This window comes from Helianthus annuus, chromosome 15, assembly GCF_002127325.2.
Source record: "Helianthus annuus cultivar XRQ/B chromosome 15, HanXRQr2.0-SUNRISE, whole genome shotgun sequence".
NCBI classification, from domain to species: Eukaryota; Viridiplantae; Streptophyta; class Magnoliopsida; order Asterales; family Asteraceae; genus Helianthus; species Helianthus annuus.
The window spans coordinates 79,275,282-79,303,193 of record NC_035447.2 but is presented as its reverse complement, the minus strand read 5'-3'; the positions used below and the strand labels follow the sequence as shown (position 1 = coordinate 79,303,193).

Here is a 27,912-nt window from a genome sequence, read left to right as displayed (position 1 = left end):
AAGCTTATCTTTTTCAAAAATGATTTTTAAATATATTTATTGTTGTGTGTGTAAAAAAATAAAAGAAAGTAAATTACTGTTTTTCCATTTTGAAGTGAAAGTTTTAAACATGCCAAACTTTAGTGACCTAAATTGTAATGCAATCAGTCATAGTATAATACATATAGAGAGAATAAAAATGTAACTTTAAAAGCTTAAGTAATTACAATTTTTAAAATGTATGATACAATCCTTAGAAATATATTGTTGACTTTTAAACTAATTTTGTGTTATGATTTTTTGAAATAATCATAATTATTTCATACATTAATATATATATATATATATATATATATATATATATATATATATATATATATATAGGGAGGGGCTCATGCGAGAACCACCCTTATTGTGAGAACCTTGAGAACCAATGTGAACACAACCTAAAATAGCTAAAAAAACCTAAAAAAAACTAAAAAAAACCTAAAAACTAAAAAAAACCTAACCCCCACCCCCCACCCCCCCCCAAAAAAAAAACCTAACCCCCCCCCCCCCAAAAAAAAAAAAACCTAAACCCCCCTCCCCCACCCCCCAAAAACCTAACCCCACCCCCCCCCCCCCCCCCCCAAGCTAAAATGCTAAAGACTAAACCCCCAAAAAACCTAAAAAAATCTAAAAAAAATCTAAAAATTTTTTTTGAATTTTTTAATATTTTTTATGTTAAAATCGCTACTTTTAGAAGCCAAAAAAATTTTTTTAAAATCGCTAATTTTTTTTTTTAAAAAAAAATTTAATTTTTTTTTTTAAAAAAAATTTAATTTTTTTTTTTTGCTTCGAAAAGTAGCGATTTTTTTATAAAAAATATTAAAAAATTCAAAAAAAAAAATTTTTGTGTGATTTTTAGCTATTTTTAGGCATTTTTTGTGTGTTAACATTGGTTCTCGCGGTTCTCACAATAAGAGGTGGTTCTCGCATGATCTTCTCCCTATATATATATATATGTAGGGTTCATGCAAGAACCACCTTTATTGCGAGAACGCGAAAACCAATTTGAACACAACAAAATAAATACACTACACCACCAAAAACCTAAAAACACCAACCCACCCACCCCTACCCCCCACCCCCAAACCCAGACCCCACCCCAAGCTAAATGCTAAAAGCTAACCCCCCCCCCCCACCAAAAAAAAGAAAACCTAACCCCCCATAATGTCAACCATAAAACACACTCAAAATCCACAAATAACTAAGTGAAGATTACTAAAACGTCATATTTGTGGATTTTCTATTGTGTTTTGGATGACAAGGCTTTGATTATCGAATGACTAACATTGGCGTGTTTTATGTTAATTATCATGTTGTGTTTTATATTCATAGTTCTACGATGGTGTGTTTGAAGTTTTTATGGATTGTTAGGGTTTAGATATTGGGTTTTTAGTAATTTTCACTATGTTATTTGTGGGTTTTAAGTGTGTTTTATGGCTGGAATTTTGGTGTTTTATGACTTTGTACACTTTGTAGGAAAAATGGACTTTGTAGCCGAAACCCACCCTGTATATATATATATATATATATATATATATATATATATATAGTGTATCGTACAATTGGCCTTAACGTACGATGCATACACGATTAGAAATCGCATGTTATATACAAACCCGGACATGTCATAATCGCATATATATATATATATATATATATATATATATATATATATATATATATATATATATATATATATATATATATATATATATATATATATAGGGGAAGGTTCATTTGAGAAGAAAATTTTATTGAGAAGAAAAAGAATAAAAGGGTACAATTGTAAAACATTAAATAGATTTTTTCTCATCTCATTTATTATTATGTTTGACTAAGTAATTAGTCACTAAGACTATAATCCTCCACACTAAATATTTTTGCCTACACACATCAAAAGTTATCCTACACATTTCGAAATTTATCCTACACATATTGAAATTTATCCTACACAACTCGTAATTTATCCTACACGCCTCGTATTTAACCTACACTATAAATGAATTTTTACTTTTATTTTTTATGAAAAATATATATCTTAAAAATAAGTTATAAATTTAATATTAAAGATGAAATTACCAATTAATGATGTATGTAAGTTTACTAACATACCCTTATAGTTACATTAAGTACAAATATTTAATGAACTCTAATGAAGCATTCCTATTGGTTGAAATTTCTTCTTTTTTCTTCTTACAAAGAATTTCTTCTCATTTGAACCCTCCACTATATATATATATAGTCCATTTTTTCTACAAAGTGTAAAAAGTCATAAAACACCATAATGTCAACCATAAAACATACTCAAAACCCACAAATAACAAAGCGAAGATTACTAAAACGCGTATTTATGAGTTTTATGTTGTGTTTTGTATGGGCTTTGATTATCGAATGACTAATATTAGTGTGTTTTATTTTGATCATCATGTTGTGTTATATATTCATAGTTCTACGATGGTGTGTTTGAAGTTTTTATTGACTTTTATGTTTGGATATTGTGTTTTAGTGATTTTCACTCTGTTATTTGTGGATTTTGAGTGTGCTTTATGGTTGAAATTGTGGTGTTTTGTACAATTGGCCTTAACGTACGACGCATACACGATTAGAAATCGCATGTTATACACAAACCCCGACATGTCATAATCGCATGCTTCACAAACTCGGACATGTCATAATCGCATGTTATACAAACCTGAACATGTATAAACTCGCATGGCTCACAAACTCTTACTCCCCAAAAAACGGTTGTTCACATGTTATATCTCAAAATTGCATGATCATAAACTCGGACAACCAAAATAACAAAATCGTATGTTATACATAAACCGCGTACGCGTCGTACGTTAAGGGATACAATAACCGACCCCTCACTCACTCTCTCTCTCTCTTTCTCTCTCTCTCCCCCTCTCTCTCTATATATATATATATAGAAGAAGGATCTGTTAGGAACCACCCTTTATTGCGAGAACCAATGTGAACATAACCAAAAATACCTAAAAATAGCTAAAAAACACACACAATTTTTTTTTTAATATTTTTTATCAAAAAATCGCTACTTTTAGTAGCAAAAAAAATTTAATTTAAAAAAAAAATTTGGCTACTAAAAGTAGCGATTTTAATGTAAAAAGTATTTAATTTTTTTTTTTATTTTTTAGGTTTTTTAGAGGTTTAGTTTTTAGCATTTTCGCTTTGGGGGGGGGGGGGTTAGGTTTTTTTTTTTGGGGGGGGGGAGTTAGGTTTTTTTAGGTTTTTTAGCTATTTTTGGTTGTGTTCACATTGGTTCTCGTGGTTCTCGCAATAAAGGTGGTTCTCGCATTAACCTTACCCTATATATATATATATATATATATATATATATATATATATATATATATATATAGTGGAGGGTTCAAATGAGAAAACCAAAAAACTAACTAAAAAAGCCAAAAAAACATACCAAAAATTATTTTTTTTACATTTTTTTATAAAAAAAAGCGCTACTTTTTATGTATGGAAAAAAAATTTCAAAAAATCTTTTTTTTTGTTGTACTATACATGTGCACTAATACAGAAAGCCTAAACCACTTAACCCACCCCCCACTGACACCCCCCAAAAACCTAAACCCCCCACCCCCAAAAACCTAACCTTCCCCACCCTCCGAAAACCTAAACCCCCACCCCCCTCGAAAACCTAAAACTAAACTCTAAACATAAACCCGAAAAAAACCTAACCCCCTCCCCCCACCCCCCAAAAACCTAAACCCCCCTCCCCCTCACACCCAAAAACCTAATCCTAATCCTAAACCTCCAAAAAAACTAACCCTAAAAGCTAAACTAGACTCAAAAAGCTAATTTTAAGCATGTAATGCACATGTGCAGTACAAGTTTTTTTTAATTTTCTTTTATATATAAAAATAGCAATTTTTTTATAAAAAAAAATGTAAAAAAATTGTAGCACCCCAATCGCGTAATATAACAACATGCGGCGGAAATATCGGGGAGTCACGTTACAAATTGCTCACAACTACTGGTACTAAATTGTTCCAATATCATTAACATCATTTTTGTAACACCTCGTAAAATCACGTCCAATAATGTATTGACACGTGTAATAAACCCTAATAAAGTCAAAACATTGAATTTAAGGGACTAATTTTTTGAAAAATCGAAAAACTTTGATTACAGAAGGACTGAAAGTGTTAACATACCTAAAATAAGTTTCTAAATAACCTCGTACGGTATTTATATTCACAGATAAGCCACTTGTTGATCAAGTGTAGCCGTTTGCGTAATTTATTGAAAGTTTGCGCAATAAAGGGTTAAAAGCGTCAACATGTTAATTCTTACCTCTGAGTGACCTTTTAACAAACCGAGAGCTTCAAGATATTTGATTATACTCTCAGGAATGCCAATTAATGGCCGTCTAAGGTTTTTAATCCTTTAAGTGAAGTTACGCGCAACTTTGCAATTTTAAGGGGTTAAAAGTGTCAATATGTTTAATTATACCTCTGAATGACCTTTTAGCGAACCCGAAGCATCGTGATGTTTAATAATACTCTCATGAATTCCTAATAAGGATTAGATAAGGCTTCAATGCTATTAAACGATGATATGCGCAAGTTTGCGCATTAAAAGGGACTATTTGCGTCAAACTGCAAAAGTCTATCGATTCGTATGGTATCGAACCTTCCGGAGTATGATCATAAGTTAAACATGCCCTAAATATCCTTTACATAGCTTAGAAATAGGCTTAGAGGTGTTTGGTGCGCAAAAATAAACTTATTTGATCAACAGGGACTAAAAGCCTCAAAAAGTGCACAAGTTTGCATTTTCGCGCATATCTTACGTTCTGTATATATCCGGACATCCAAAAATTTATGTAACCACTGAAATATTTTATTTTAGTGTTTGGCATGATAAAATTCCTTTCGTGACTAAAGCTATGGAAATAGAATAAACTAGAATGTACAATTTAGCCTACAAAATATCTAACGTAGGGCCTAACAAGCCTACAGATCTGTGACTAAAGCAAATAGAATAAACTAGATGGAGCCCCTGCCGCGATGTGGGCGGGGCTATCATGGTGATCAACAATTGTTGGCAGAGTATTCTAGTAACATTTTCAGAAATCATTATTTGTAAGTTCACATATTAAGTTACATGTAACGAAGCTGTGGAAATTTGACCCGCTAACAAAAAAAATGCTACATAATGAAATCACAATATGATCTAGTGACCCGCAATCTGACTAAAGTCCGAGCAGCAATCTGCCCAAAGTCTGTACAATCTGGCACGCCAAAGACACTTTAATCTGATGTAACATGACCTTGAACAACAACTCCAGAGGATTCCAAGGATTTGAATCTATCCTAAAATGGTTGAAAAAACACAGAATTAGAATAACTTACGTATCAAATCAAACAGGTTAAATATAAAACCCGATAAGGCATTCTTTTAAGGTTTCTTGAACCACAATATAGCCTCATATCTGATCTCTTGCCCACGCTAAAGCCTTCTTCGACTAAAGATCGAATAGGGCTGCATGGCATGCATGATAAAAATGAGGTAGTTGAAGAGAAACAACCAAAGATAAAGTTACTTAATAATATACAAAAGAATCAACATAAAATATAAAATATAATATACAGTTACATGTATTAGGGAAGAATTTGAATGTTCATTTAAAAAGTATATTATTTGAGACCATCAATTCCTAAATCTTCAACCTAACATAAAAGTTTAGGATAAAAATTATGTGGGTCAATTCAACCCGACCCATATCATTTTTCTAAACGTCAATTGTTTATATGAAAATAATTTAAAAGCTAAAGTGGTATATCACGAAGTTTACCACATATAACAATTCCTAAAAATAAATGAAATGAAGTAACTTAAAATTTTAAAATGTTTTTAAAAATATATAAATTTAATAAGGATGGAAAAAATACTAACATGCCAAAAAAAGCCTGGAAAACGTATCAGATATAGATTCAGAATATTATAAAAAAAGTTAGAAACCGTCTATCGGAAAACGTATCAGATATAGATTCAGGATATTATAAAAAAAGTTATAAACCATTTATCGGCTAGAATTGAACCCATGCCAAGCTAACAACCATAGCAGGAGCAGCATTGTGATACTTTAGCATTGGATCAATAAATTTATTGTAGACATGTTGTGCTTACCGGTCATGGATATTCCATGGAGAGTAATTGTTATTGCGATGGTGACCTTATTCACATTGGTATCAAGGTTACTCAATCTGGAAGTCATTAAAAAATTATTACAAAAAGTCATATTTAGCTGAAAACATACATTTAAAGTAAGCACAATGGAACGTGTTACCTGTTTATGTGGTGACTGGTGCCGCAGAGGTCGGGTTGATTTTTACTGCTGTTGTTGGGGCTTTCTCAAATTTTATGGTATCTTGCAATAATGAAAACATTTACTAAATTTATTTTAGTATTCGGATTGTAAGTGGTTGATAAGACTAAAAAAGGAAAATTTAGCTGAGTACGCCTCCCCTACCCAGGTACGCACCCTTCCAAATAACATTGACAATTTAAAAGTGACCTACTTTGAATGACCTGCATCTGAAAGGAACCACGCATGCTATCAGTGTCTCCTTCATCTTCATTCGACATTGCAGCCGCCCACGTTATCTCCAACTGACAATCGCCCATCTTCATCCCCACACAGGTTCTCTCCATCAATCTTCGTTTTCCTTTAATCGTGCTGATCCTGTTGACATACGCAAACAAAGTGGCAGCTTTGAAGCTGCTTTTGCAAGACATGGAAAGGCTCATAATTGCAAATGATGAAAAGCTTTGGGTTAAACGTAAAAAAAAATCAAAGGGGTTAAATTGCAAAAGATAGAAACTTTTGAATTATAAGTGAAAAATACTCATTTGAGTTTAGAATGCATACCCAATTCTTGTGGCAGTGTGCCACTAAAGAAGTTATCCCAAATAAGAAGTGATTCAAGATTAGGAAGCTTAGCTATCCCTTCAGGAACAAAACCATTCATGTCGTTATACATAGCACTTGATAGTTTTAAACTTTTCAAGTTCGAAAAACTGTCGAGAATCGGACTCGAAAGCAAGTTATCCGAAAGATCTAAGCTCGAAATCATCGAAATGTTGCCGAATTCGTTCAGGATCATCCCGAACAGAGAGTTTTTGAATAGAAATAGTGTGGCAAGATTAACTAAAGTACCTAACTCGTTTCGGATTGTTCCTGATAGATTAGCACCAGCAATATCAAGATATCTAAGCTCACTCATATTACCAAATTGCCATGGGATGCTACCTTGATAAGAATTGTAACCAATCTCCATATGAGTGACAATTTTTAACTGACCAAATTCAATACGTAAATACCCACTTAACAAATTACCAGCAAGATGAATAATATCAAGATTCTTGCATAACCCATATGAATTTGGAATGGGCCCACTGAAATAACTTCAAGCAAAGTTGAGAACTTTCACTGAGGCAATTTCACAAACATCTGGTGGGAGTGATCCTGTAAAGTGTTCAAGTTTGTAAGATTAAATATCCCAACTGGGAGTGATCTAGAGAATGAGTTGTGACTTATGTTGAGAACAATTAGGTCATGAAATTGATTGAATTGAGTCCCTAATAAAAACCCACCAAGATTCTTTAAAGAAAGCAAATGGTACTGGGTACCGGTTCAGAACCGATACCGTATTTCCTGAACGACTAGATTTTCGGTACTGATTCGGTGCCGACATTAAGCGTTTTCGGTACCGGTATTTGCCGTTTTTTACCTTAAAATACTGATCCGTACTGTAACGGGTATTTTCAATACCGGTACCAGTACCCATTTCAATTCTAGAATCAAAGTGCCAGTCCCTTGTGCCCTTGTGCGTTCCTTGATCCATATATATCCAAGAAGCCAAATTCGTAGCCAAATGTATAGTTGGTTTAAGTCTTATCAGCCAAATATATTGGTTCATGTCTAACCACATTTACCAGCTGTATCTTGCCATTTTAATAAGGTAAAGAATTAGTTATTATATACAAGAACCAACGGATGACTTACTTTTGTTAGTTATTACCCACAAACCTTGCTAGCAATCAAAGAACAGTGACACCTTCATATGCACAAAATCTAGTTAAAAATACCTAATTTCTTTTATTAATTTGCTTCTCAAGTAGAAGAAAAAAAAACATGTATACCCTCTTCAGATTGAAGAACAAAAATGCTAAAATATCATATACGATACTAGATCTACATACAAAATCAGAAACAAAAATGATATTTTTAGCTTACATACCTGTTAACGCATTAAGATTTGAGTAGACAAACTATACAACAAAAAAAGACCAAATCAGGTTAGCGGTGGTGAAAAGTTGAATGGAACAATGAAATAAGGTTGAAGGAGTAAGAAACCCGAATTTTGCAGAAGATTGGAATCGCTATTTGCACTGCACCACCGTCGTTTGTTGAAACCAGCCAACCCAACAACCGTGTTCACCGTCTACAGATTACTGGCGGTGGATGAAGCACGCACCAGAGTAGTATCGCCTTGATGGTGCCGTTGCCGCAGAACCACCGTGGATCCGTCGTCACTGGAGACTGGTACCTCTCGGTTTCCTTTCTTTTCTGCCCTTTCTCATTTGGGGCTCTCTCACTCTCTCTCTAGCTTAAACAACACCCACGACTTTAGGTATTGGAAGGAAGGTGTGGAGAAGACGCCCATTTGAGTTAGGGTTTGTTTGTGGTTTTAACTGCTTAAAGAAGAAGCTGATGTCAAGGTTACAAAGAAAACAACACAAAGTGCAATAATGAGATGCTCATAAAATAAGTAAAGCCTCTTGTACAACACACTAATGCACAAAGTTGTTGCAAATTAGAGTATATATAAATAGAAAATATATAACATTATATTATGTCTAATAAAGATGACTTATAACAAGATAAAGTTGAATTTTCTCTTTTTACACACAATATCTTTATCAATGTTATAGTTCACTAGTAAACAGTTAAACCAACCATATTTAATAGGTCATTTATATAATTTAGGATTTGATTATAAATATTTATCATAATATATCTTCATATCAATAGGAGATTCTGTTTGTACTATATATATTACGTTGTTAATGAGAAGAAGGCAAGTCAGAGCGGCAGCCGGGGCCCGATAGAACATCGCGTCTGAGAATGCTGGGCTAACGGGTAACCGTCTTTGACGGGGACCCGGTGACCAACGGTCCATGTACATATTGAAAGTCACCTTTCAAAAAAAAAAAAATGAGAACAAGGCAAGGAAATTATTTCTTATATGGTATCATACCTATCGATCCTACCCTACATCTGATTGCCGCCACCGGTTCTCTTCCTCAACCTCCGATTCACCTTCTTCTCTTGCTCCTCTGCCTCCCCTTCCTTCCCTCATGGAAACTAAAACACACCCGGCTCTCGCGGTCTCGAACATCAAGACTCACATCCCCATCACGCTGGAAAACGACTCAGCCGACTACACCACCTGGTCCACTCTCTTTCAGGTTCAGTGCAGGGTGTTTGAAGTCCTTGACCACCTCAGCCCACCGGCTGCAGCCGCAACCTCCTCCACCACCGATCCCAAAAAAAAAGCGGTTGAAGCCGCCGAATCTGCTATTTGGAAGCGCATTGATGCGGTTGTCCTTCAATGGATTTACGCGACTATCTCCCACGCTCTTCTCCACATCATCCTCACTCCCGGACAAACGGCATACGAGGCATGGACAGCCCTGCAGAACCAGTTTAATGACAACAAAACCACTCGGGCTATATTTCTTGGCCAGGAATTCGCACATCTCGGCCTCGATGGTTTCTCCTCTCTGTCCGAGTACTGTCAACGGGCCAAACATCTGGCTGATCAACTAAAGGCAGTTGGTTCTCCTGTTGATGATAAGATGTTGGTGATTAAGATTTTAACAGGTCGCACGGAACAATATGATAGCATCTCAACCGTGTTACAGAATTGCGACCTGCTTCCAGATTTTAATGAGGTACGATCACGTCTCACTATGGAAGAAGATAAGAAGAAGCGTCAAACCGCCCGCGCAGCCCAACATTCCACCACTGCACTCACGACTTCTATCTCCTCACCATCACAAAGTTCGCCTCAAACGCCAAACTACTACACTACTTCGAATCGCGGTCGTGGTCGCTCACGCGGACGCGGTCGTGGTCGTGGCCGCAACTATAATAACCGTGGCCAACAATCCAACAATCCATCTCATCCATACATTGTGTTCCCAAGTAACTGGACCGCCAATCAATGGGCCTCACTTCTGAATGGTTCCTCCTCTCCATCGGCCCAAACAGCACCACCTTGCCCATATCCCTCCAAACCGAACACTCCTAGTCCGAACTCGCAGGCATACTCGGACCCCGACCCGACCAAGACGGTTCCGCGACATACACACCTACGGATACTGAGCAGGCATTTTACACCATGGCCCTGAATCAACCAGACCACGGGTTCATGGACACGGGCGCAACCTCCCATTCGGCCAACGAACAAGGTATCTACTTTCCGTCTAATTTTAATAACTGCACTGACAAAAATATTATTGTTGGTAATGGCATGGCAATTCCAGTTTTGGCACAAGGCAACTAAACTAAACTTTACCACCACCCTTTCCACCTTTAAAACTAAACAATGTCCTTTTTGCCCCTAACATCATTAAAAATCTGATCTCCGTACGCCGCCTTACTACTGATAACCTTGTATCCATCGAGTTTGAGCCTTTTGGTTTTCTTGTGAAGGATCTCAAAACTCGAGCGCCTATCCTTAGATGCAACAGCACCGACGATCTTTATCCGCTGACACAACCTCTATCCACAGTCTCCCAACCTTCTGCACTTGCTGCTGTTACTCAAGATTGCTGGCATCAATGCTTAGGCCACCCTGGCGACACTTTATTGCATTCTTTGAAAATTTCTTCTCGTATTTCTTTTAGCAAAAACCAATAAATTGTGTGAATCTTGTGTGTTTGGTAAAAGTGTCAAACTACCGTTTTATGATTCTGTTAATTGCACTCATTTACCTTTTGATATCGTGCATAGTGACTTATGGACCTCCCCTGTCCTAAGCATCGGAGGCCATCGATATTATGTTCTATTTCTTGATGATTGCACTAATTTTCTATGAACATTTCCTCTCACCACCAAGTCCCAAGTATTTGCCACATTTGTCAACTTTTATAATCACATTACCACCCAATTTGAACGCAAAATTAAACAGTTTCAATGCGATAACGGTAAAGAATATGCCAATAACAATTTTTTGCAATTTTGCAACGCCCACGGTATGCACTTCCGTTTCTCCTGCCCCTACACATCCTCCCAAAATGGTAAGGCGGAATGCAAAATCCGCACTATCAACAATATGCTCCGCACTCTCCTAGCCCAAGCCAACCTACCGCTGTCTTTTTGGCACCATGCTCTTGAAACCGCCACGTACCTTCTAAACATTCTTCCAAGCAAAAACCATGATTTTTTGTCACCAACGTCCCTATTATACAATTGTAAACTCGAATATCAACACCTTCGTGTCTTCGGGTGTCTGTGCTATCCTCTCCTACCTTCCACTACCATACACAAACTTGCTAACTGGTCACAACCAGGTGTTTTCCTTGGATACCCGCAAAATCACCGAGGCTACAAATATTTCGACCTCCAAACCCGTCAATTTTTTACTTCCCGACACGTATACTTCGAAGAGTCCATATTCCCTTACAAATTTCAATCTCCTTCCAACTCTCACTCCTATGATTTCCTTCACACTCCTTCTGTCCTTCTCTCACAGCCACCTCTCGCATCCACTCCCTCCCCACCAGGCCCACCTGACCAGCCCAGTTACTTCCCACCTATCCACCCCTCAACATCACCAGCCCACTCAACTACATCACCGGCCCATACTCCCTCCCCACCCGCCTCGCCTAGCCCAACAGCCACGCCCCAATTCCAAACCCAATCCCAAACCCAATCGGCCCACCAACACAGCCCCTCCTCTCACACCTCTTCTTTCTCGTCTGTTTCTCAAACCCAATCGTCTCAACCCGTTCACTCTCCCGGCCCAAACACCTCCCCTCTCCATTCTTCGGCTTCTCCCACCACCTCTGACTCGCACTCAACCACCTTATCATCCCACCCAACTCCTTCCCCAGCGGCTAAGCCAACGCAAACCATACCACCTTGGACTATCCGAACCCGCTCAATGAGTGGTATTGTTAAGCCTAAACAGTTATTTAACCTATCCATAACCACCATTGCACCCATACCCCGAAATCCACAGGTTGCCTTGACCATTCCCGAATGGCACCGTGCCATGACCGATGAGTTTAGTGCACGCCTTAAAAATAGGACCTGGGAGTTGGTTCCTCGAAAACCGAATATGAATATTATACGTAGCATATGGTTGTTTAAACATAAATTTAATTCTGATGGGAGTTTGGCGCGTTATAAAGCCCGTCTTGTATGTGACAGTTGTCGCCAACAACCGGGTATAGACTGCGGGGAGGCATTTAGTCCGGTTGTCAAACCGGCTACTATTCGGTTGGTTTTATCATTGGCTTTGGCACAATCATGGACCATTAATCAGTTGGATGTTACGAACGCGTTTCTTCATGGTAATTTGCATGAGACCGTCTACATGTATCAGTCGATGGGCTTTCGTAGTCTCGACTACCCGGACCATGTTTGTCTTCTAAAGAAATCGTTATACGGTCTCATACAGGCGCCTCGTGCATGGTACCAGCGTTTGACGGATTTCGTGGTCTTACAGGGTTTTAAGTAGAGTATTTCCGATAACTCTTTGTTTGTTTATCTTCATGGTCATGACACTGCATACCTGCTCATTTACGTAGACGATATTAATCTCACCACTTCATTGGATGTTCTTCGCAATCGGCTTATGGCCTGTCTGGCAGGTGAGTTTGCTGTGAAGATTTGGGGCCGTTATCTTATTTTTTGGGTATTCAGGTAACACGGTTCGGAAACCATATGTTTCTTTCTCAGTCGGCTTATGCTAAGGATATCATTCATTGAGCCGGTATGGATACGTGTAAGCCCGTTGCCACGCCAGTGGATACGCAGTCCAAACTCAGTGCCCATTCTGGTACTCTTCATGATGATCCTACCATATATCCTAGTCTTGCGGGTGCGCTTCAGTATCTCACTTTCACCCGTCCAGACATTTCTTATGCCGTTCAGAAAATTTGCATGCATATGCATTCTCCCACAGCTGCTCATTGGAATGCTTTAAAACGGGTTCTTCGGTATATACAGGGCATATTTGACTTGGGACTTCATTTAGGTGCGACTAATACGTCTTCCTTGCGGGCTTACATTGACGCTGACTGGGCAGGTTGCCCTGACACTCGACGATCCACCTCTGGATATTGTGTCTATCTTGGGGACAATCTGATTTCTTGGTCCTCGAAACGGCAGTAGACAATCACCCGTTCTAGTGCTGAAGCTGAATATCGCGAGGTGGCGAATGTTGTTGCTGAAGTCTGCTGGCTTAGGAATCTTCTTCTCGAGTTATGCCATCCTCTTTCTCGTGCTACTTTGGTTTATTGTGACAATGTCAGTGTAGTTTATTTGTCTGGTAATCCTGTTCAGCATCAACGCACGAAGCATATATAACTAGACATTCATTTTGTTCGAGAGCAGGTTCAGAAGGGTCGCATTCGCGTGTTGCATGTCTCGTCTCGCCATCAGATCACTGACATCTTTACTAAGGGACTGCCACGTGTCTTGTTTGATGATTTCAGATCCAGTCTCAGCATCCGGCCACCCTTCGCTTCGACTGCGGGGGTGTAATAGATCATTTATATAATTTAGGATTTGATTGTAAATATTTATCATAATATATCTCCATATCAGTAGGAGATTCTGTCTGTACTATATATATTACGTTGTTAATGAGAAGAAGGCAAGGAAATTATTTCTTATAATATTGGTATATTAGGTAAAAGATATACATGATCCGTACACCTCACTTTAAAGTTTAACTCCCAAAAATTACAAGACACCCTGTTATAGTTGTACATTGAACTTCATATGCAATCATGTATGTACTTTAGGACTAAAGTGTATGTTTGTGATAAGGATTGAAATTGAATGAACTTGAGATTGATTAACAATGGTCAAGTTCTATTAACGCTTAGGGAGCTAATTGATTGAATAAGCTTCTGAAAGTTCGTTAATGGTGGTTGACAGAGAATTTAGGAAGGAAACTGAATATTATTTCACAAGATACCCTAAACTATTATAGTCTTCCCCTTTTATACACACAGTTTACAACAACCCTTACAACTACTAACCAACTAACCTTCTAACTGCCTAACTAACTAACAACCCCAAACCTCTGTTGCTAACCAACCCAACCCGCTGTTGCTATCCTGTAACTCAATCCGCTGCTGATTATCAATCCACTGCTGACTATCAATCTACTGCTAACCCTATCTATCCACTGATGCTAACCAACAACCCAATCTAATCCACTGTTGACTAACCACTGACTATTGGTCTGTATCAGTACCCCCTGATAACCTGATCCTTGACCCCAAGGATCAAAAGTTGGAAACTTTTGCATTATCACAGCTGTCTCTTCCCATGTAGCATCTTCTGGCCCAACATGTTTCCACTTAACCAACCAGTAAACAACCATTCTATTAAACCTTTTAGACACCTTAGTCTCAATAACACTCTTAGGCTCTTTTATAGACACTTGTTCCACATCCCCATTATTCTCAGCAATAGGTAAAGGACCATGATACTTTTTAAGCATTGACACATGAACTGTAGGATGAATAGAGGATCCTTTTGGCAACTGCAGAGTATAAGCTACCTCCCCTACCTTAGACAAAATCAAGTATGGTCAAAGATATTTTGCAGACAGCTTTTGATTACCCCTTTGAACAACAGACTGCTGCCTATAAGGCTGCAGCTTCAAATACACCCAATCCCCTATATTAAAGCGCCTCTCCGATTGGTGATCATCTGCCAGTCTTTTCATCCTCTGCTGAGCTTGAACCAAATTAGCTTTAAGGATATTAATAACCTCTTCCCGGACAATCAAACTTCTATCCACTGCTTCCACATTACTTTCACCAGGCAGATAAGGTAAGTGAAAAGGGGGTGGCTGTCCATAAATGACTTCAAAAGGAGTGCATTTTATGGCAGATTGATAAGTTGTGTTGTCAATATTCAGCTAAGGGCATCCACTTTACCCACTCTTTAGGCTTATCAAAACACATACATCTCAAATAATTTTCCAAGCATCTATTCAAGACCTCAGTCTGCCCATCTGTTTGCGGATGATAAGAGCTAGACATTTGTTGTTCTACTCCTTGTAATAGCAGCAGTTCTTTCCAAAATCTACTTACAAACACTTTATCCCTATCTGACACAATGGATTTAGGAGGACCATGCAACCTGTATATATGATCCAAATACATCTGTGCCACATCTACTGCTGTAAAAGGATGCTGCAAAGCTACAAAATGTGCCCCCTTACTTAGCCTATCCACCACTACCCAAATAACCTCTTTATTCCCTGATTTAGGTAACCCTTCCACAAAATCCATGGCTATATCTTCCCATACAGCTTTAGGAATAGGCAAAGGCTGTAACATACCTGGATAAGCCACTGTTTCTGACTTACACTGCTGGCAAACAGTGCACTGCCTGATATAAGCCAAGACATCTTTTTTTAATTTGGGCCAATAAAACAACCTAGCAACCCTATTTGTAGTTGCATGAACTCCTGAATGACCCCCTGCCCTGAATCATGCATCCATTTCAAAAGTTGCTGTCTCAATGGATTATTCTGCCAATGACCAATTTACCCCTCCTCCGTAATTCATTATTATGCCAACTATACTGCCCATGAGATAAAGGATCTTTTTGTAAATCTTGGATAATTTGCACCAACTCCTCATCTTGCGTCCATCATTCTCTAATGGCAGCCCATAAATCAGTGTGTACTGAAGAAGCAGCCAACTGTAAGATCTCTCCATGAGTCACTCTTGATAATGCATCTGCAACTTTATTGTCAACACCCTTCTTGTATATAATATCAAAATTAAAGCCCATCCGTTTTGATAACCACCTTTGTTGGAATGGTGTAGAAATTTTACTATCCAAAAGATATTTCAGACTATGCTGATCAGTTTTGATCACAAAGTGGTTGTGTGCCAAGTATGGCTGCCATTTTTGCACTGCGTGAATAATTGCCAACAGTTCTCTCTCATAAGTAGATAAAGACATATGTCTAGGAGACAATGCTTTACTAATGTAAGCAATAGGGTGCCCTTTTTGCATAAGAACCGCCCCAATTCCATACCCTGAAGCATCAGTTTCCACCATAAAAGTTTCACTAAAGTCAGGTAATGCTAACACAGGAGGTTGACTCATGCTACTTTTCAACCTCTCAAAAGCCTGCTGAGCTATACTTGACCACTGAAAGGAATCCTTTTTAAGTAACTGAGTCAGTGGTTTCGTAATACTACCATAATCCTTCATAAATCGTCTATAATAACCCGTAAGACCCAAAAATCCCTTTAATTCTTTGACATTTCTTGGGACATGCCACTGCTGATTAGCTGATACCTTTGCAGGATCTGTAGCTACCCCTTTTTGAGAAATGATAAGTCCCAAATATTCCAACTCAGTAGCACCAAACTCACAATTACTTTTTTTTGCCACCAACTGATGTTGTCTCAACACAGCTAATACATCTTTTAGGTGTAACATGTGAGTTTCCCAACAAGGACTATAAACCAATATATCATCAAAAAATACCAACACATACTTCCTCAAATATTGTTTAAAGACGTGATTCATCAAACCTTGAAAAGTAGAAGGAGCATTTGTGAGGCCAAAAGGCATTACCAAGAACTCAAAATGGCCATTATGAGTCTTGAATGCTGTCTTATGAATATCTTCTGCCCCCATCCTAATCTGATAATACCCAAATTTTAAATCGAGTTTAGAAAAGAACTTATTCCACATAGCTCATCCATTAAATCTTCCACTAAGGGTATAGGAAACCTATCAGGAATAGTAACCTGATTTAGTTTCCTATAATCAATACACACTCGCCACGTATTATCTTTTTTCTTAATCAGTACCACCGGTGAAGCAAAAGAGTTGGTACTTGTTCTGATTACCCCTTGCTCTAACAACTCATTTGTCATTTTCTCTATAACATCCTTTTGCACCACAGGATACCTATAGGGCCTCAAATTCACACCATCAGCTCCTTGTTTAAAAGGAATCCTATGATCATATTGCCCTCTAGTTGGAGGTAAGGACTTTAATCCTGGAACACATCATCAAATTCAGTTAGCAACTACTGTAACTGCAGCTGTTGTTCCTCTGTTTGCTGAGTTTTTTGTAGCACTACTGAAGTACTTGTACTCAACCCTTCAATAGCACAGACTTGAACCATAGCCAACTCCCCTCTCTGCTGTTATATCTTCTTTAAACTACCTTTGCTGAATTAAGTCAATCTTTTACCATTTTGTCCCCTTAATACCACCTTCTTCCCTTTAAACTTGAATGCAACAGTTCGGTCATTATAATTCATCTTAATGCTGCCTAAAGTGGTAAACCACTGCACCCTCAACACTAAATCACAACCCCCAAGAGGCATCACATAGACATCAGCTTCAAACCGAATGCCTTGCATAATCCAACTAAACCTTTTAACCATCAAATCACAAATTTCCTCATGCCCATTTGCTACTTTAACCAACATAGCCGGCCCTTTAACCAACCTACACCCCAACTGTTTAGCTAATGCCAGATCTAGAAAATTGTGAGAGCTTCCAGTATCCATCAATAGTTGCAACTCAAATTTTCCAAAATGTCCTGTCACCCGTATGGACTTATACACATCACTACCTTCTACTGCATTTACAGAAATCTATGCACATTCCATCACCACTTCCTCTTCTTCTACATTTTCCACTTCTTCTTCCATCCATTCAACCTCAATATGGTACAGCTGCGGTTTCTTATAACCCCTACATACATGCTCCTGAGAGTACTTCTCATCACAATTAATACACAGCCCTTTAGACCTTCTATCATCCATCTCACCCTTAGTTAATGTCCTTCTAATCATACTTCTTTTAGCCTCATTATTTACTGTCTTAACATATGGTACCAATGACTTATTAACACTCGAATTAGGTAAAATAGCTGATTTAAACCCGAATTTTTTCTTCTTGGCTTTAATGGTTGCTTCTTGCAACTTTGCCAAACAAAAAGCTTCCTGAATATTTTTAGGATTAAACATCCTAACTTGCAACTATATTTCATCCTCCAACCCAGCAATAAAGCAACTCAAAGCATATTTCCCAGGCAATTGCAATCTACTAATAATAGCATCAAACTTATCATGATATTCTTGAACTGTAGCTGTTTGTTTTAAATTTTTTTAACTCAGTCATTGGATTATCAAACAATTTACCAAATCTAGCTTTTAAAGCTTCCACTAATTCCACCCAAGACAACACCTCACCCTCAACCCTTTGACTAGTGAAAGATTGACACCATTGTAACGCTTTATCTTCAAAATGAATGGTAGCTAATCTCACCTTTGTTGCATCTGTTACCCTGTCAAGTTGAAAGAATTGTTCAACTTTGAATAACCAAGCATTAAGATCATCACCCTTAAATTGAGGAAATTCAATTTTTGTCAATCTTGCTGCAAAATTGAACCCCTCTCCTTCAACCTGTATTTCTTGTCTCTGGTGATTCCTTGAATTGGTTTGATTGTTGACTATCTGAGTCAACTGTAAAGACAACCCAGTCACCATGTTTCTCATTTCTTCTAATGCCTTCGTATTTTCTTCTATCCGGTTATTCATTTGCTGACTAGTTTCAGCGTCATCAGCATCGTTATGACCATGTCTTTTTGTCATTTTGACGTGAAATTGATCTAACAAAGATCAATTGAGAATTGAATTGAACGGACAACAATTGAAGGAATTCAATCGAACCAAAGATCGAATTCAGAATTTGAAATTGAACGTTTGCATATTTCCCCAATCAGTTGAATTAGAGTTCCGAATTAATGCGAATCAAGAGTGTCCAAGGATAGACAGCTCTGATACCAATGATAAGGATTGAAATTGAATGAACTTGAGATTGATTAACAATGGTCAAGTTCTATTAACGCTCAGGGAGCTAATTGATTGAATAAGCTTCCGAAAGTTCGTTAATGGTGGTTGACAGAGAATTTAGGAAGGAAACTGAATATTTTTTCACAAGATACCATAAACTATTACAGTCTTCCCCTTTTATACACACAGTTTACAACAACCCTTACAACTACTAACCAACTAACCTTCTAACTGCCTAACTAACTAATAACCCCAAACCTTTGTTGCTAACTAACCCAACCCACTGTTGCTATCCTGTAACTCAATCCGCTGCTGATTATCAATCCACTGCTGACTATCAATCTACTGCTAACCCCATCTATCCACTGATGCTAACCAACAACCCAATCCAATCCACTGTTGACTAACCACTGACTATTGGTCCGTATCAGTTTGATGGAGGATTTATACCCAAACGCTAAGAACTCCTTATGGTTTGGTTATAAAGTTGTGGGAAGGCGCTAAACATATTTTAGGACTTCAATTTTGTTGTCTTGGATATATAGTTTAAGATATAACTGGAATTAAATGGGTCAGATTGAGTTGAATAGCATGTAGCTGAGAATTAAATTTATGTCCATATGATGCATTCCCTTTTTACATTCATATTGATTTGTTAGACTAGTTATCTACATGTATAAAGTTATTGTATCAAAAGGTATCTCTATGTGATGTGTAGTATTGTTCTCTACATAATGTAACCCAATATGTCACACACATATCAATATATGGTCAACCTTTGTGGTTCAATTTGATTCATCAAGAATCCATGCAACAATATTTAAGGCCATGACTTGGTACTACCGAAAATCTATAAACTCTCGGTTACAGGTTCAAATCGTTGCAATTCAGATGAACTATATATCTCATCACAATCTTCATTCTCATGCCTATCCGGATCTGAATAGACATTTTCATCATGTGTTGAAACTTCGATATCAGAATTACTTTTACTTTTGTCCAAAAACGCGTGTACACGTGCGATGGGCTCATCATGATCATCATCCACCATCGAGTCCAACGACATGTTTGATGATGTTGTTGGGAGAAGGGTGAAAGGGGGATCATGTTTGTGTTTAGCCTTTACCCTCCTCCGCCATGTATGCAATGACTCTCTTACGTTTTCGGACACTATGGTTTTCTTAAACCGAGAGCCCATCTGCAAAACATAACAGAAAATCTAAGAAACATGCTTGGATAAACACATACTATATAAGGAAATATTTTCTAACCAACAAACAAAATAAAAAAAAAAACTGGATGATGGTTTGATCATACCTGAGTAACAATGACATAGAGAGGAAATGTGATGAAACTACACCAAATCTGTGAGATAATCCTGCAAAAACCAAGAGATTGAAATGTCAAAACACAAGTTTTTAGGCAGATTAATGATCAAAATCGAGGTTTTTGTTACTGAAATTACCCGAATGTCAAGCGGATCACTAGAAAGGTATGGTTTTTTGTAAAACAAGAAGTTTCATTCACCTCCCACTGCAGATAAAAGAGGTAAAGAAGTTTTTCTGATTTGATTACAAACCCAATATCACAAGCATGTTAAATGAGCTAAACTATTTAAGATCGACTAGCTAAATTCTCGAATCAAGCCTATCTTAAACGGCCTAGAGCCTAAAAATAAGCTTGTTTAATAGACGAGCATGTGCCCGAGCTTCACTTATCGAGCTCAAGTAGGATCGTGAGCCTAAACGAGCCTATTCTTTATATAATTTTTAATATATATTATTAAATCAAATTTATTATATATAAAGTTATGAAAAGAATAACTTTATAATATATATTATGTTACACTAATTGTAAAAACTATAATTATAAATATGTATAAAAAGTTATAAGATTACATAAACTGATTAATAAATAATAAATGAGTCGAGCTAGCTCGTGCTTGAAAAACTACTCAAAAGCCGAGCTCGAGCTCTCGCAAGTTAAATGACTCAAGCTCAAGCTTAGGCGATCCACCTGGATTGTTTACACCTCTACTTATTCATATCATGACACAGAAAATGTAGGACAAATGGTCTTACCAGGGACCAAAGACAGGTAGCCATTTCAAAAGCATTCTGCAGACAACGGTTAGCTATTGAAATGTGAGCAAAAAAAATATAATATTTTAGATCTGTATTACCTGGAATGATATAAACTGTATTAACCGTAACAGAAGCCTCGGCCTTCCAAACCAGAAAAGCTCATCCCTCAAGTTAATCTGACTACTTTGACTCGTGTTCTTGGTTTCAACTGCTAGTTTTATCACTATCCGGTGCAGTTTAGTACCCACAAGGAGAACGAACTTTGGTTCATTTTGGTAAGTTTTAAACAAAGAGCAAACGTCAGTACTTTTTAATGCATATAAATGAGAAAGGTTTAACAAAGGGGTAATATTTGTTGAAAAAAAAATTAATGAAAATGCTTTTTCATTGATTTTGGACATAAATAATTATCTTTATATATTTGTTATATAAGAAATTAGTCATGGGTTTTTGTTTTACTATGTGAGGCTTCGCAATGAACCAAACCAAGTTCAATATGGAGTTATGATGAATGAGATATCGATGCTTGACGTTGAGTAATATCTACTTACAACTGCTGGAAGGAAGGAGAGCCAGAAGTAGATATTTGTACCTGCATAACGGCAATACATATTTAGTTAACGAATGGAAATGGTGTACATTGCGCACAACAGAAGTGTCCCGAAACACAGAGATTTATTACCATGAAAACCAAGAAAAATGCATGAAATGGCAAAAATCCATAGAGGGATGCTGCAAGCGAAGAAAACGGTTGTTATTGTGAAGTGAATGAAATTATCAGAATAACTTACTTTAGAATTTAAAAGAATTGAAAAACTGCATTGATGAATAATATTTCTGTGTTTTAAATAATTGAAACCAAAGCATATAGAGAGATTACAATGAAAGATGATAAAACTAATCATCTGATGATAATGATAAAACATCAATAGCAATTATACTATTCGAACCAGAGATGTGGAAATACTGTAAGATAATAAACTCGACTAACAATTGCAATGGAGAAAACTTGGGGTGGCAAAAGTGATGGTTGGGCAGGTTTGGGTCATGGTTTAGGATGGGTATAGGTTAGGATGGGTTTTTTAAGAAAAAGTTTAGGATGGGTATGAGTTGGGATGAATTTGGGTAAAGATGGGTTTATTAAAGAGTAAGATGAGTTTGGGTAAAGCTCAGTTTCAACACTGGGCCAGCCCACCTTTACACTATGGCCAGTCCATATGCTGCTAGTTATGCACCAACCGACATAGAAAGATAATGAATCTTTAGAAAAACTAGATATGTATTGCTTTTATTAAAACTAGATGATGGTTAAGGTTTATGTTCTTAATCATCATCTTGATGTGTTCTGCTTTTATTGAAAAACTCGAAAGATAATGAATCTTTAGAGCAACCGAAAAAAACTACAACCCCTTTTTTTGTGTTCTTAACCATCATCTTGAAGATTATAAAATAACTTCTGCAAATCTGGAAGAGATCAAAGAGAACATGGCAACATTTGTAATTTATACCTTATCCCAACTATATCTCGAAACTCTTCCTCCATGCTTCGAAGCATATAGTTATGAAAGTCATATGATAGTGGTAGGTTATGAGTCTGAAAAAAAATGAAGAAAAATTCAGATACCACTTGAATGATGTTACATGTAAGTCAAGAAACTGAAGGTAAATTGCTATACTATCTTACTGTTATAAATCCCAATCTCAAAGCTTTGTAATCTGCTCTATTTATAGAACTCCAAATCTGTCTGGTGAAACAAAGCTGAATGGAGAAATCATTTCAGATTTTCTCAAAAAATAGTCAAAAAAAAAAAAAAAAAAAACTTTCCAATTATAGAAAGATATGAATCACTTTCATGCTAGAAAGACAGTTTTAAGGAGAATATATGTCATTAATAAAACTGTGAAACCTTAAACTGATACAAAAATCTATCTTATTATTACCAGCCAAACAAGGATATTGTGCTGGCTCCATGGATGAGAAGTGTTGTGATAAACGAAAGTCGATAATCTTGTCATTCCTATCATATGTATGGATGAAAAGATGAAAAAATAATCATCAAATATAAAAGTTAACAGGCAAATTGGTTTTTCATATTCAAACTGTGACTCGTTGAACAGATAATAATCCATACTGACAATGGGACCATTGATACTCCTAACTTTTACTTTCTGATAAGGGAATCCCACTCTAACGGAAAAGTAACTCTGTGTGCCTATAGTAAACAATTGGCTGACGGGTATCCCAATCAGAATATTGTAAATTGTTTTCCGTTAGAGAAGGATTGTCATAGGTAACGTAAGTGAAAATTACGGGTGTCACCGGTCACATTGCCAGTCATAATTTGGACTACTAAAATGCATTTGCCAAGTTAAAACTTAAAATGGTAACCTGAGCATTTGCAGTTGAAATAACCTAAAAGAAAATAGTTCACCTTGTGGTCTAGGGTGAGCCAGGGACTTGGCATGGTTTTCCCAAATTTTCCAACTGTAGATCTGATGGGAGTGAAAAAGAGCATTATTTTAGACAAATAATGAAGAAACTAAAGGACTAAATATATGGAGAAAAATGATTTTTTAGAAAAAAGCTGAAGATATAGATTAAATATATATTAAGATCCATATATAGTGAACTAGATATAGTGAAAACTAAAGCCGAAGATATATATTAAATATATATTAAGATCCATATATAATGAACTAGATATAGTGAAAACTAAAGTTTTTTGGACAGTAGTTGAATATATAAACTTAATATATCAAAAAATAACCTATTTGTACAGAAAGAAAAATTAATGGAAAAGATTGTAATTTGAAAAAGATGACGAAAACCTTGATCATGGCGAGGGCGATCGCGAAGAAGCTGTAAGATACATGTGTTACACCCAAAACAAGCAAGAAGCGGTGAAGCTGCTCTAGACTTTCTTTTGAAACAAAGGATGAACTACCCTGGAAAATGATGGAGCATATAGTCAATGATCAAGTGGTTCACTAGAGATCAAGAAATTGGGAACACATTTGTAGTGGTTTTGTTTGAAGTTAACGGTTAATCTCTTAATTATCCGAGTTTAGCGCCTTGTTTACTTGACCACAAAGTATAAATGATGTCATTCTGAGTTCTATGTGAGCCAAAGGTACACTATCAGATGAATTCAACTCATTTTCTAAAATAGCAGAGTCGCCTTAGGGTTGTTCACAAGGCAAACCGAGCCAAGCTAGGGCAAAACTCGGGCTCGGCTCGATTATAAACCGAGCTGGCTCGGCTAGGCTTGGTTTAGCTCAATTTTGAAAAGAAAAATTAATACATGGCTCTCAAAATTCAGTAATCTAAAATATTATTCAATAATTCAAAAGAACATATCCAAAATAAGTTCAACTAATACATTACAAGCTAAAAATCAAGTTTAACATGTGGTATAGATATCAAATTACACTCTTAATCACATGTAAATAATAATCAGTATTTGTGATATATTATAATGTATATAAAAATAAAATATATTAAAAGTAAAATATTTTTTTTATCCGAGTTAAGCCGAGCCGAGCCGGTATGCGAGCCAAACCGAGCCAATCCAGCTCGTTATGAGCCGAGCTAGACTCACTTTCTAACTGAGCCGACCGGCTCGGCTCACTTTCTAACTGAGCCGAGCCGGCTCGGCTCACTTTCAAATCGAGCCACATCAAGCGAGCTTTTTCTGAGCTAAATCCTAGTAAGCTTCGAGTGAGCTCCGAGTCGCGAGCTTTTTAGACGGCCCTAAGTCATCTTAGGTTGTGTTTTATCTAAAATAGATGATCCAAGAGGTCAAATGGTTTTTTAAGTTGTCAAACATCTAATTGTAGAGAAAAATAAATGTCTGCACCAAACCCAACCCGAGCCACCTTTGACCCGGACAAAAATTAACCACTTACATAATATTTGAGTTAGAGTTAAGGGTGATTTTAGTTTATGTGGTTTGGGTCATTTTGCTAATTTAGTTTAATGGTTTGAAACGTTGTCATTTTAGTTCAAATAGTTTCAAGCGTTGCCATTTTAGTCCTCTGGATTAACTCCGTCCATTTTTTTTGTTAGCTAGAAGGGTAATTCGAACCACCACAAGTGGCCTAGTGGTGGAGTGACTTGGGTTCTCCAATGGAGACCCAAGTTCAATTCCCATTAGTGCCACTTTGGTGGCCACCGACACCCGTTTTAAAGCCGGACCGAGGATACTCGAGGTCTCGGGTTCGAAACATGTTTCTTACCCCTCTTTGATGGCTATGGGTATTTGCCGCCAGGGATCCTTGTCGGGTGGTGGACTGGGAAGGGAGATCCCTTCCGCGGTCAGGGGTACCGTGCAACTACCCTTTTTAGAAGGGTAATTCGATCATTTTATATGGTCGAATTGTCATTCTAGTTAGCGGAATTACATATAAGATGATCGAAATGCCTTTCTAGTTAACATAATAAAGGGATGGAGTTAACCCAGTGGATTAAAATGACAACGTTTGAAACTATTTAGACTAAAATGGCAATGTTTCAAACCTTTGGACTAAACTGACAAAATGACCAAAAACGAGAACTAAAATGGCATTTAACTCTAAAAATTATAAATAAAGTTTACAACTTTGGTATACTATCAATCTCACAAATTATCTTTGTAACATTTCAAAGAAAAGTGAATACTTAGAATCAACTTTTTCTTTCTGAAAGTACCACAAAACCACAATAAATGAAGTGAATACTTTTTATATTGGTAACCATGAAAACCAGTTACCGAAAACTCATGGGTCTCTAACAATACCTTGCCAACCAACAGGATCAGGTAAATCACAATTTTTGTTGGGCAGGTGGCCTTAAAAGGTTATGGTAGGAAACCGATGGGATCAACATTTGAACCGTAGACCTCTATTAGGGGTAATTAGGTGCGTACCAGTCCCCTTGAAAATTTGAAATACTTGTCATCCACCCATTGGGTAGTTCACAAATAGGCAAGCTTTTAGAGTTCTCAACCAATTGAACAAGCATCATGGATAGATACAATACAAGCTAAGTTATCTGATGGATGACATGCACTATCTTGTAGATATCTAGTCACTAAGATCCACAACCCTTAAAGACAAGAAAAAAAGATAGTCTAGAAAAGCAAGATCCCTCAAAATGGATACATATGTTGTGACCTTTACCCATAATTTGATGCACTTTCAACTCTTGCAGCACAGAACTTTCCATCTTTGGTTCAATGACTAAGATTGTAGTACTACTAATGAAATGTCTAAAGTACCCTTTCTTTATACCAGGACCAGTTTGTAATAATGGCAAGAGGGTGAAAGGGAAATGATGCAACTAATATTGGACTGAAACTATTGCATATAAAACTTGTAAAACGCATGCCGGTTGAGAAAAAAACTGTTCACCTCGGGGCATATTTGACTGTGTTTATGGCTCAAAAGCTGTCTGGAAATCGAGTAATTTGAAAAGTTATCGGATGATAAGTGATGATTAAGTGGCTCAACAGAACTTTTATCAACTGAACACGGATAAAACTGGCTACTAATCGCCGATGATTTAACACAAATCTTGGCAGCGTAAATAATCCAATGACCCATAAGCAATGACAGCACAGCAAAGAGCATTAGTTCTGTTCACAAACAGCCCAAATTGAATAGAATCACAAGCAAGCAGCTTATACATATCAATAAAGTAAAGAACAAAAACCTGTTTTTATAGTTAGTTACCTTCTTTGATCTTGTCTAGAGCAGCACTAAGAGCTTTCCTCTTTGTTCTATATAACCACTATTTGTGACACAAAATCCAGTCAGAATTGTTTTAAACACTAGAATGAACACACCCAACTCATAATTAAGAAGGGAGAACAAGAATATGCAAGAAATTTTAAATGGTTAAAAAAACATCAATATTTACAAAAGGAAATCCAAAAATTATGCTACTTGTTACCTTCTCAGTGTGTCCAAGAGTTGCATTAATGAAGAATCCAACAAGAACCATGACTGACACAACACTAGCAACAGCCCATGTTGGTGTTTCCACCAATGATTTTCCTTCTTCTGTCTCCATTTTCATCAAAATTTGACAAAAACCAATCTTCAAAATCTTGCCCCTTTCATGTGCAAGAACAATATCAAAGACAGCATCAAGTGGGATTTTTTGAAGAATTTTGGACAAATTAAGATTAAAGTGAGTCTATATATAAGTTCAGTGTAGTATTAAAATGAATGGGGTCATTGATGGCCATCAATTAAATAGTTTAAGGGGGTTGGGAGACATAGTTGCATGGAGGGCTACTTATATAGTTGCAAAATTTGGATGCAATTTTTCTTGCCATTAATTTATGTGTGATAATTCAGAGCACATGTGGACCATTAAATAATTGACTGTTTTTCCTTTTACTGTTTTGATTATGAGGTTAGTTTGAAGTTGGTTGGAAATTTTTATTTTGATATAATTGAGGAGGGTTTTGGTTTTCCTTTTTTTTTTTTTATAAAAATTTATCTATGATAAATTACATAAATTAGTTGCCAACACGTTGCTGCCTAAATGAGGACTCCAACTAACAAAAGTTGCAATTTTATATGTTGATTCTTGATCATCAATTCTAGATTAAAGTTGTAGACAAAAGGCCAGCCTGTAATGTCCTACAAAAAAGACAAAAATATTAATTTGGGTTATGATTTT

General features: G+C 36.8%; 2 protein-coding genes and 1 long non-coding RNA gene across 14 annotated transcripts; 1 reads left to right on the top strand and 2 right to left on the bottom strand.

The window, feature by feature from the left end:
• Positions 1-5,044: 5,044 nt before the first annotated feature.
• LOC110911975 lies at positions 5,045-8,780 on the bottom strand. 12 transcript variants are annotated; one of them, XR_002577545.2, is made up of 7 exons: positions 8,423-8,776; positions 8,307-8,337; positions 6,935-7,531; positions 6,585-6,784; positions 6,353-6,433; positions 6,193-6,269; positions 5,045-5,375 (listed from the first exon to the last, which is right to left on the bottom strand). It is a non-coding gene; the product is annotated as an uncharacterized LOC110911975 (long non-coding RNA). The 12 variants fall into 12 exon arrangements; XR_002577543.2 differs by having other exon boundaries at positions 6,585-7,311; positions 7,403-7,531; XR_002577546.2 differs by having other exon boundaries at positions 6,585-6,748; positions 8,423-8,775.
• Positions 8,781-9,426: 646 nt separating this feature from the next.
• On the top strand, positions 9,427-10,482 carry LOC110913920. The gene has a single exon (XM_022158736.1). The coding sequence runs from the start codon at positions 9,427-9,429 to the stop codon at positions 10,480-10,482; it is 1,056 nt and encodes a 351-aa protein (XP_022014428.1).
• A 9,387-nt stretch (positions 10,483-19,869) lies between these two features.
• Positions 19,870-27,513, bottom strand: LOC110911976 (MLO-like protein 4). Its single transcript, XM_022156638.2, has 15 exons — positions 27,175-27,513; positions 26,955-27,012; positions 26,634-26,857; positions 24,075-24,191; positions 23,678-23,738; positions 23,187-23,263; positions 22,930-23,004; positions 22,754-22,839; positions 21,928-21,977; positions 21,797-21,837; positions 21,344-21,505; positions 21,243-21,278; positions 20,627-20,694; positions 20,479-20,539; positions 19,870-20,359 (listed from the first exon to the last, which is right to left on the bottom strand). Exons 1-15 carry the CDS (start codon positions 27,298-27,300, stop codon positions 20,012-20,014), a joined length of 1,590 nt encoding a protein of 529 aa, XP_022012330.1. The 5' UTR covers positions 27,301-27,513; the 3' UTR covers positions 19,870-20,011.
• Between the last annotated feature and the right edge of the window lie 399 nt (positions 27,514-27,912).